Genomic DNA, 12,231 nt, shown 5'->3' on the forward strand with positions numbered 1-12,231 from the left:
GGACGAGGGCCTTGACACAAAGGGCTGGTCTCTTTTAGTGCCAAAGCTTAGTTTGGGCAAAGTACCGTTATCTCTGGAATACATAAAGTGACAGTAGTTTGTCCAGTGGTTTCTTAATTGTGTGAACCATGTTCATGATTGTCTAATCTCCCCCCTCCCCCCTTTTCTCCCCAATTGTATCCGGCCAATTACCCCACTCTTCCGAGCTGTCCCGGTCACTGCTCCACCCCCTCTGCCAATCCAGGGAGGGCTGCAGACTACCACATGCCTCCTCTGATACATGTGGAGTCGCCAGCCGCTTCTTTTCACCTGACGGTGAGGAGTTTCACCAGGGGGACGTAGCACGTGGGAGGATCATGCTATTCCTCCCAGTCTACCCCCCCCAAAAAACAGACCAACCAGAGGAGGCGCTGGTGCAGCAACCAGGAAACATACCAACATCTGGTTCCCACCCACAGACACAGCCAATTGTGTCTATAGGGATACCCAACCAAGCCAGAGGTAACACAGGGATTCGAACCGGCGATCCCTGTGTTGGTAGGCAACGGAATAGACCGCCCGTCTAATCTTTTTTTACCAGAACATCAAAGTTCAGCACCAAAGATAAGTCCCTAAGCTTCAGGCAACAAGTTTTACATTTGCATATCGAGCTCAGTCATGAATTAATTCATGACTCATCATGAATTGATTCACATATGCATTATCAGTCACAGGCGATGACCTTCCAAACAGGTCAGTGAATGAATAATGTGAGCGGAGCACAGTCCCTCCCCCGCTGTACAAGTCAGACAGCAACCGACTAAACTCTCATAGCAGCAGAACATCAAGTCACGGTGTGTTTATGTAAAACATTTTGTCATGCTTTGTGTATTTTGTGAGCCTGTCAAAAAAACAAAAACAAGTGAATAAATTGAACTTTATGTGCATGTGAGATGTTTGTGCGTTGGGGGTTGGGAGTGAGACACCATTTCTGAACAAAATGTCCTGCACCTTGATAAGCTCTGCCAGAAGCCTGAACACAGCACAGGTTGAGGAAATGTACATATTTAACACTCCTGGACAGAAAACCTGCCAAAAAAGCACAGGGAGGATCTTACACAAGCATATTCGCCCGTGCAAATCTCAAAACTGGCTTGGAGGTTTGGGATGGAGGAAGAGGGACAACGATCACAAACCCAACCGCTCCATTGGAGCTGTTCAGACGTAGACTATCACGGTTGAACTGAGCAGCTCGGTAGGAATGTGTAAAACTGTACGAATGTGAAACGGCACAGAGGACATGCTTAAAAAAGTAGCTTGAACATAGACAAAGGCTCTCCTGCTGTGTGGCATTGGATGTGACACGATCTAAAGTGTGTGTTCGTGTGCTAATGCGTGTGCACACTTTAGATACTCATGACAACCTAATGACAGGGTGGTATTTGAATGCCAACTTGAGATCTACCATGATGTGAGTGATGATAGTCCAGTCTGTTTGTTCGTGTGTGTGTGTGTGTACAGTTTGCAGGCTGCATACCAGTCCGTTCACGGTGATGCTGGTGATGACAGCCCACTGGAACGTCCCCAGAATGAGCATGGCCAGGGCCACAATGATGCCAATCTCCCCTGGCTTGTCCTCTGTGGAACACAGACACACACACACACACACACACGCATGCACACACATGCACACAGATATACAGGAAGTGACATGACAGCTGTACAATAAAAGCTGGCCAACCTTGATGTCAGAGAATCACTCAGGTATTTAGCTGCACTGGAACGAGCTCTATTGGAAACCAATGGGCCTTAAAATTACTTCTTAATCTACTCAGCATAAACAGACAGGGCATTACGTAACAACATGAGATTTACACACACACACACACACACACACAGACTACCCTGCCTTTTTATATTTCATTACATTAAATACAGCGACAGCCCATCTTAGTCAAACTTTGCTCATGTTTTGGAAGAAAAACACTGGACTATGACGATCCCTTTATCTGGGCTCACCACTGAAGAGGGCAGGTCATATGAAAGCAGATGTTCAAAACACACGGGTGTGTGCCAGTAGTGCTCAACCTTCAGGTACTTCACTACACTGTGCTTTGGACTCGGACCAAGTGCCGTGGTCAAATCACAACAGTCAGCCAGTTCATGTCACAAGTCACTGGCAGCTTACAGGAAATTGGGAACTGGTCCCTTTGGACTATTTTTTTTCCCCAACCAGATGTGTTTGTCAAGCCTGTGTGTTTTTTGCAGTGCTTCATATTCACACAATCAAACACCTGGTAGACGCCCACTACAACCTTCGTTGGCCTCTGGGAGCTGTCCAGTGCAACTACAGTCATACGGGATTGGCCACTGAGCAGCAGTGACAATGGTTTGGCGTTAACTGCATTGCTGAAGGGCAAGCTGGCTGTAATCATTGAGTTACTAGAGGAGTTAGTTTCTCACCCCCCCCCCTCCCCCAGAGGTTCCCAGGCACAGATTCAAACTGAGTAAAAAGGCCTTCTGCCCACCACCTTTTCCACAGTGCAGCAGAACCCACTTTATTCAACCCCCTTGGTGCCGGTGTTATACCAAAATCTGCGACCATTGAAAATTGTGAACATTGTAGTTGCCCCGAACACACAGAAAGGCCATCTCCATCTTTCTGAGGGATGACCGCCACCCCAGATCCCTGACCTCAACCACATCAAACCCATACCTAAACCTAACTAGGAGGCTGGAGATGTTTGTGAGTCAACTGCCGAACTCTTTTGGCCTGATCCTCACTTGTAGTTCAACCCCGGTAAGGATTTTTGACGGTCACACATTTTGGTATAGCACCAGTCTATCTACATGTCCACCCACACCACTTCCCCCATCTACTCGCAACCCCATCACTCACGGTTGGTTCCCACGGCAATGAAGGCGGCGGCCGTGAAGAAAAAGACAAAGATGATGTCGCAGCGGAACAGGAACCAGCGCAGCGTGGCCAGGTAGTGGAACCAGGTGGCTGTGTGTGTGTTCAGCGCCTTGTGGAAGAGCGTCTCGAAGTAACTCTGCCGCCCAAATGCCCGGATCGTCCACAGGCCCTTCAGTGAGATGATGAGGTGAGAGAAGATGGGGCTTCGCGCTGGGGGAGGGAGGGAGAGAGACGGGATGAGAGGGAAGAGGGAAGGTGGAAGAAAAAGAGAGGGTGAGGGAGGGAGGCCAATGAAGGAGAATTTGGAAATGTCGTGTATTTTAAACTGCTTTGGCAGCACTGTTTCTGTGCATACCGCGGTCACGGAGAATACTGGTTTCTGATTGGCTGGAGGGTGTGCGTTAAAACCGCATAATGCGCACGTAATTCAGCTCAAGTTTCATCGCTGTTGTAAATCCATATGCTGGCCACAGAGATGCTGTGTAACCATAGCAACATGCCGAACTCGTAGCAAGCCCAGAAAACATTCAGAGCTTTAGCTTAGCGGCTAACTTTTCTTTCATAACAAAAAAAATAAATAAGTGAATGCTTTTATTTGAAATTTTTGGCATGTGACCATGATATAAACGGGATAACCCACTCCAAGGTGTGTGTTTAAATCCTTTACTACACACTCGGAGTGGGTTATCCCTTACTTAAAGTACATCTCAGCAGACAAGTTAATGAAAGAACAGACAAAAAGTGAGGACACTAAGTGGAGAAAAAAATGGAGTGACGATAAGAGAAAGAGAGGATAAGATATACACAAAGACAATGGACAAATTTACAATGAGTCACAGCCAAAGTGTAGCAGCCTTTGGCTGTCTTTCCCCCTGCTGGAGCGTTTACAGCATCATACTGTATGTGTACCAACTGCATTTGCTCCACACACACGTTTCAAAGTATTTCCTCCCTACAGCTTCGTCATAATCCAACATATATCAATATATAATATATATATATATTTTTTCTTTTTGATTTTGTTTCACCCCTTTTTTCTCCCCAATTGTACCCCACTCTTCTGAGCCGTCCCGGTCGCTGCTCCACCCCCTCTGCCGATCCGGGGAGGGCTGCAGACTACCACATGCCTCCTCTGATACATGTGGAGTCGCCAGCCGCCTCTTTTCACCTGACAGTGAGGAGTTTCACCAGGGGGACGTAGCACGTGGGAGGATCACGCTATTCCCCCCAGTTCCCCCTCCCCCCCAAACAGGCGCCCCGACCGACCAGAGGAGGTGCTAGTGCAGCGACCAGGACACACACCGACATCCGGCTTCCCACCCGCAGACACAGCCAATTGTGTCTGTAGGGACCCCTGACCAAGCCGGAGGTAACACAGGGAATCGAACCGCCAGTCCCCGTGTTGGTAGGCAACGGAATAGACTGCCACGCCACCCGGACGCCCTTGCAGCCCATGTTTTTGTCTCTAACTCGTCGCCCCAGCCAGGAAGTCGTATAAATGTGAGGAAGGAAACATTAAAGCTGATGGTTTTGGTACTTTCTCTAAACACTGATCACAAACAGGTGAGACTGTGTTCCTCACAGTGGTCATTGTCGAACTGGAGTTGGAAGTTTTGATTCAAACCAAACCTGTACATGCATTTTGTAAAAAAAGAAAAAGAAAAGAGTAAACAAATAAATAAATAAAAGAAATAAAAACACAACAATGTCAAATTTAATATCTCAAAGACAGGTGATTGGGGCTACTCGTTTTAAGAAGCTAAGACTTAAAAGTCGTATGTAGCTGTAGTAATGAGTAACTATAACTTATTTCTAATTAGCTAAAATCAACAATTAAAAAAAAATTTTTTTTTGTTTGTCCATATGCCGTCTATCACTGTGTACAAGTCAGCATCACTTTTGTCCAAGGACATGTTCTTCATGGACCTCTATGCAACGGTAACGTCTCTGACTCGATGTCAATTTACCGTTCTTAAAGAAAAAAAAAATTGGTCTGGTAAATACTTAACTGCATAATCCCCAATCCCTCCCGTTGTGCGCCGTGTATGGCACAGCGTCCAAACCATGAGCCAGAGACAGAATGACAACCAGGAAAGAGCAAGAGGAAATCCCAGCTCTGATCCTCTCTCTGACCCCGCCGTGCCCATGCTGGCTACGGAAACGCCTCTTTGGTTGTCCATGAGACACAGCCATCAAAGGAGTAGAGAGTCCAAAACACACAGCGGTACCTTTGTCAGCAGTCCTAAATGACCTCTTTTCTCATCTTTTGTACCGGACAGAGCTGAACAGCTCAGTGGACTGGCGTGAAACGACCTACAATTAATTTGAAAAACTTGTTCTGCTTTTATGCGATTGAAAACTGCGCTCTGTACTGCTTTCTGTGGACATTTTTTCCCACTATAGGCGGATGCTGTTATCCAGAGTGTTTTTACAAACAGTGCGACAGTTGGAAACATTTTTATTTCCCCAGCTCACATGCATTACAAGCAGCCAATTGTGAAGAATTGAAAGACAAAGCATCCAGACAATGGAAGTAAGAATGAACCATTTTTGCCATTGTGTTTTAAGTCAGACGTCATGTCTGCTGAAGTGGAGAATAATGCTTTGTGATGCACAACAGCGCATACCAATTCAAATAATTTGGCACAGACCTCGTACATAGTGGTTTCTCTCAAGGCTAAATGATTGGAAATTTTAGCTCAACATCCTCACTGCACTTTGATCTTATTGGAAAAAATTCCAAGTTTGAATCCTGATGGAACACTTAGTCGTTATGTGTCATGGTGTCAGATTTCACGTATACAGCAGGAGGGGACTCTGGTCTTCTTCCTGCAAAAGGCTGTTTAATACAGGAAGTATCCCTAGAGTATGGCATGTGGTTGGGAGGGAGCATCCAGTGTAGCCATCCATCCATCCATTATCCAAACCGCTTATCCTGCTCAGGGTTGCTGGAGCCTATCCCAGCAGTCATTGGGCGGCAGGCAGGGAGACACCCTGGACAGACCGCTAGTCCATCACAGGGCCCACACACACACACACACATTCACACCTAGGGACAATTTAGTATGGCTGATTCACCTGACCTACATGTCTTTGGACTGTGGGAGGAAACCGGAGCCCCCACAGGGAACCGATGTAGACACAGGGAGAACATGTAAACTCCACAAAGAGGACAACCTTTGGGGTTGGACTACCCTGGGGCTCGAACCCAGGACCTTCTTGCTGTGAGGCAACCACACTAACCACTGCGCCACTGTGCCGGCCCCAGTGTAGCCATCCATCCACCCATTTTCCAAACTGCTCATCCTGCTCTCAGGGTCGCGGAGATGCTGGAGCCTATCCTAGCAGTCATTGGGTGGCAGGTAGGGAGACACCCTGGACAGGCCGCCATGCCATCACACAGGGCTGACACACACACACACACACACACACACACACACACACACACACACACACACACATACATACACACACACACACACACACACCTAGGGACAATTTAGTACGGCCGATTCACCTGACCTACATGTCTTTGGACTGTGGGAGGAAACCGGAGCCCCCGGAGGAAACCCACACAGACACGGGGAGAACATGCAAACTCCTCACAGAGGACGACCCAGGACGACCCCCCAAGGTTGGACTACCCCGGGGCTCGAACCCAGGACTTTCTCGCTGTGAGGCGACCGCGCTAACCACTGCGCCACCATGCCATCCAGTGTAGCCAATGTAGGTTTAATCCAAGAAGGACTCAAGTATCTGTCTCTGTTAGCTGGGATAAAATCCATAAGAAAGCCAACACGCTAGATGACTTAACTTATCAGCAGTCAAACCAAAGGCTAGTCATTGGTAAAACGTTAATATGAAGAGACAATTCTATGTTAACATTACTTTTTCCTGATCATTTCATCAATTCATCACTGTGCTGTTGAGTGATACTTCCTATATTGTACTACAGAATCCGGTTACAGATTTAGTTACAATGCGCCCACACACACACACACACACACACACACTAAACCAGTTCAAATTGTCCTTTTTGTCCTTTACAAGTGCTGAAATACTAAAAGTCAGGAGAACAATAATCTCCAGGGATTGTATGTCAAAGTATGAAAAGAACCACAAAAAAATCCCATTTCTGGATCCTTTTAGGACCCCAGTATCAGGATGGTTTAGTATCAGTCCGCTGTGCCATCCAATAGGCAATGTTGGACTCCCTTTGACTGGTCCCGCCCCTCTGAGGCAGCCCAACCATCCTCCTGCCGTGTCCTCCACCTCTGGGGTGATCTTAACCCTCAGCTTTGAACTTTGCCCCCAAACGAGCCCCTGGCACCGCTACCCACTGACAGATAGATGGGAAAGGTGTGAGATAGTCCAACAGTCTGCCATCAGCTCTCACTTCCTCTGTTGGCCCTGAATTGATTTTTCCTCTGGTGTTTTTACTTCTTGGTGTCATAATTGTGCTTTATCATCACAATGCTGTTACTGTTCACCTCCCCTGACTAGTTCTGCTCCTCCTGGTTCCCAATTTCACCAGCATTATTTACACTTAAAACGTTTTGGTTTTCTTTAGACACAGGAAGTCTTTTGTCCTGATACTGCTACAGGCTAAGGCTGAGGCTTGAGTAAACTTGTAGGCCCACCCAATATGTTGTGTGTTGGTACACTGACCTACAACTCAGTCTGTCTCCGAAAGCCATTCTAGGTTTTTCTTCTTCATTTTTTTTTCTTTATCTCTCTTGTATATTGCCAAATACCGAAAACCCCTACACAAAAAATTCTAATTTTCCTTGCCCTGTTCTACAGGAAGCACAAAATGCTCAGCCGCTAAGAGAAAATCATTCTTGTTGCTGGTAGGGATTTACCATTTTGCTCAAAGGCACTTCAGCAGGGTGGATACTTGCTGGTACAGTGGGTTTTTAATGTCATCCTCCTGTCCATGAAAAATCAGCATAATAACAGAAACAGTCATTATGCTGATGTTTTTTAAACAACTTATATAATATAATACGTATAATAAGGAGTTACCTTCTGTATTTGCTCTGCTGAGAGTTTTCGTTTTTAGATTGTGGAAGAGATGAAAGCTTAAAAGCTACCCAGACTATGTATGCACTTTCAGATATATACACATGAAAAATTAAACACACATACACATTAACGCTTCCCTCAATCTCACCTTCAGCTTCCAGTTTTTTGAGTTGTTGTCCAGTTCGCAGGAAGTACTTCCTCAGGGCAACAAAGATAACGGCCAATGGGATGGCAGCGATGAAGATGTACGGTCGCATGATGGACACAGTGAAGATGGCCCCCAAGACAATCAGCGTCAACTGGAGAGAGGGAGCAAGGAGAGAGAAAAAAGGTTGGATGGATGACAGGATGTCGGATGAAGTTAAAAAATGTTTTTGTTGAAATAGATTAATTTCAAGTCTGAAGCACGATGGGTTTCCTCTGACTAAGCCAGCAGTGTCTGTCATTTTTAGCTGCTTGCAATTTTAGGTGGGGGGGGGGGTTTCCTTATTTAAACATTTTTAAGACTATTCAAGCTGTCATTTCCAAACAGAATAAATTGACTTTCATGTAATCTCCTATGATTGTTTAAACTTTCTGGGACTATGTTGTGCTATGTATTTGTCTAAAATTTACTAATCTGGAATTTATGATACGTAGGATGAAATCATAAAAAAAGGACTTACAAAAGCTGCTTGGCACAAGTATGGAAAGAATTAACATAATGATAAATTGTAAATTGGTCCAAAAATAATTTACAGTCAATCTTTCAATTGCAATTCTTTTTTGTGAGCTAAATTACTGGAGACAGTAGGGGGTGTAGTCTTTGCAGCTGTGATTTTTGCAGATGTTTTCAGGCTGTACCAGCCAAATGGAGATCATGTAATAGGGGCAGGATAACCATCAAAATTACCTGTCTTTGCCAAACTCTAGGAGATATTGGCACTTTGATTAATCTCCTTTAACAGACATAGACTTCGTGAAATTTATGTCTTAACAGATACCCTTTCTCTGGAGTGTAAAGAACACTGTGGAGGGTGCAGCCTCACCCATAAGGCTAGTCACACATACATGAATGCAGGCGAATGACCATCACCTGCTGAGGTGAAATTCGTATCTTGTCATGCTGAATGTGGGCAGTGCAGGATGTGATGCAAAGTGGGGTCAACCACACACACTTCTTTTGCTACTGGTTGAGGCTGTGGATTCACTGGTCAAAGTTCACCAAGGCTGAACTCCACGCAAAGCAAAAATGCAAATTTCCTTCACCACCGGAAACGAATGTTTTATTTGCCCCTTTGCTCGCATAGAATGGAAGCGAACGGAAGGCGCATATTTGCCAATTTTAATTTTGCACATATGTGACCGTACCCTATGGAAGTTTCCAAAAGCTTATTCAAAGTGACAAAACTTTACAAAAGATTTTACAACTGGACTGACAATATGCCAGCTCTCCCACACCAAACATATGTAAAGAGAGTAGAGTGGGACTACTTACTAGCTATCCCAGAAAAGTTTGGATTTGGCCCTGTTCTCATTTCTTGGATTAAGATACTTGTAGAGTTCGCCTTCAGTACTATCAGCTTATATTCAGAGTCATTTGAATTGTATCGTGGCACTCGATAGGGCTGCCCTCTGAATCCGGCACTCTTTGTTTTAGCTATCAAACTGCTTGCTGGTAATTGCCTTGCATGAGTGTCAGGAGGTGCGGGGCGTGTTGAGGGATGACACTTAACATAAGGTGTCATTATATGCAGAAGACCTACTTTTGTATATTTCAGACCCAGAAACCTCACTGCCAGTAATCCTCTCTCTACGTAAAAAAAAATGGCAAATTTTCATGACACCAATTAAACCTGCACAAGAGTGAATTCTTTCCGATCAACAAAGCAGTACCTAAATCTACCTTTAAAGGTGGTTACACACAAATTTACATACCTGGGGATCTTTTTGACACGTCACTATAAACCAGAAGTATCCAAATTCTTTCATATGAAGGGCCAAAAATTAATCTGGATGGAGGGCCACAGGCCAAAAATAAATGTTTATGTTATGTGAAATTAAATTACATGAAAATGTATTATATTTTATAGCAAATTAGCATTCTAAATTAAAATAAATTTTCAGAATAATAAAAACACTACTCTTTAATCTGCTTAACAACAATTTTATTAATTTGCAGAGATGATTGTCAAAAACATAAAACCTCAATATGCTTTTTTGGGGGGGGGCATAAGCATATTTAAGAAGAAAGACAGCTTTGCATGCAACTCAAGGTGCTTTAGAAAATTAAGTTGAAAACAGCTGTATTGTCCGCCTCAAGACGGATAAATGACGATGGATATTATATTCTTTCAAAACAGCCCCTCTCTGTCTGCAAATGAGACAAACTGCTGTTGAATTTATTTCTGTAAAAAAACAGTCACCTTGCCAATTTTTTTTTAAATGTTCTTTTCGATCACTCCATCTTGACTGGCTGACTCATATACTTCAGATAAGCAATATGTTATGATTATTACTCCCTTGTTGTGTAAAGATTATTTTGAAAAAAGTTAAAAATGAAAAATGGAGGGGACAGAGCAGGAGAGAGAGAATGCTGTTTCTTTGTAGATAAGATGTACATAATTTTAATAGGGAATCTGAACAGCGCTGTGCTGTACATTGCCATAAAACTCAGATTATGTACTTTTTAGCTGCACAAGATTTACGTTTCGTAGCCATTATGGATAGGATTTTACAGCACTTTCAAAATAAGAGGAAAATAAGCATGAGTTTGTCAAATCCCATGGCAGGACAAAGCAAATGGAGTGTGGGCTAAACGTGGTCCGTGGGCCCTTAATTGGGAGGCCCTGCTATAAACATTTATTCCAGAAGAATTTAGAGAAAATTATTTGAATTGGAATTGACGCAGTTGGGGGCTGAGGTGTCTCCAGGACTTAATTATAGGTACTGCATTTGCCTCATTTGAACAGTTACCAAAAAGGTTTGATTTGAACCAAATCACTTTTCTCTTTCTTTTTTTTTAGATTTATGCAGATTATGCACTACGTCCAAAATTACGTACCAAACTTCCCATTGAAACTGCCTGGCAATCCTTTGGATTCCTTTCTTTCCCTAAACCCATCGGCTAAAGGTGCAGTCTCTGCTATTCGCAATACTAGAGCAAGCCTAAACTGCCCCTTCAACCATTATTAAGGAGGCTTGGGAGCAAGATCTGGGTACACATATCTCCAAGGACATCTGGGAATCAGTTCTTCGTAGGATACATTCCTATTCAGTGGGCACATGGCATTCCCTCATTCAATTTAATGTGGTCCACCGGGCCCACATTTCTAAAGTAAAATTATCAAAATATTACCCCAGGGTTAGCCATAAATGTGAAAAAGTGTTTAAATGCAGGTGCTTCTCTTATTCATGTTTTGGACATGTCCAAGCATAGAACAATTTTGGAGGTCTGTGTTTGAGACCCTTTCCAAAGTCTTAAAATTTATAATAGATTCAGACCAACTTATAGCACCGTTTGGAATTGCACCAGAGAAATATTCGCTACATGGCGTGCTTATCTCTCCTTTAGCACGTTGTGCAATTTTACTGAAGTGGAAAGGACCTGCCCCCCCTAGCCTTTCCAATGGCTCAAAGACATAATGAAATGTGTGCAACTTGAAAGGACTCAATACTCCTTACAGGGTCAGGGGGGAAGTTCTATGAAATTTGGGGTCCCTTTTTGGATTTTTTTCAAGAAAAGCAACAATGTAATTTCTGAATGATTACGCTCTTAAGGATAGTGCAAGGCCTGCGGTTCTCTCTTACACTTGAACGTGCTTGATACCCAACAGTCCTTACTCACTTATCTGTTTGCTATTCCCTTTGTTTTCTTTTTTGTGTCCTTTATTATTATTTTTTATATGCAGCTTGATATGTCAACATTATTGTAGCATGGAATTTTTTTTTATCTTTCCTTTTGCATGTTTGTGTTTAAATCCTGAAAAGCAATAAAAAGACCATTGGGGGGAAAAAATGACCCAGACTGGAAACATTGGGTGCTGCTTTTTGAGGTGAACGTATCAGTTACTGTAATAATTTACTTATTTCAGCATTCGCTCTTTCGCTCTCCAAAGTTGCATAGTGGACAGCAGCTAGCTAAAAGACTAATAAGGGTAATTTTAGGAGCAAAGGAGTTAGCTGTCCAGTTAGTTGCAGACTGTAAGTTTAATGTGGTGTCTGAACTGCAGAGTGAGATGTTTAACATCAGCAGAGTTCTCGGTGGGTAAACTCAACGACTAATAGATGCATCTGTGGCATTCACCATATGAACTGGGGTATCACAGGCT

General features: G+C 43.8%; 1 protein-coding gene across 1 annotated transcript in view; it reads right to left on the reverse strand.

Moving 5' to 3' along the window:
• Positions 1–12,231, reverse strand: part of cftr (CF transmembrane conductance regulator) — a 58,634-nt gene that overhangs the window by 15,180 nt on the left and 31,223 nt on the right. The window contains exons 19-21 of the mRNA XM_056281208.1: positions 8,070–8,220; positions 2,879–3,106; positions 1,517–1,617 (exon numbers count right to left, since the gene is read on the reverse strand). Of these exons, the coding sequence (XP_056137183.1) occupies positions 1,517–1,617; positions 2,879–3,106; positions 8,070–8,220 (480 nt within the window). The remainder of the gene's footprint in view (positions 1–1,516; positions 1,618–2,878; positions 3,107–8,069; positions 8,221–12,231) is intronic.

The sequence above is a fragment of the Lampris incognitus genome, chromosome 6, assembly GCF_029633865.1.
Source record: "Lampris incognitus isolate fLamInc1 chromosome 6, fLamInc1.hap2, whole genome shotgun sequence".
NCBI lineage: Eukaryota > Metazoa > Chordata > Actinopteri > Lampriformes > Lampridae > Lampris > Lampris incognitus.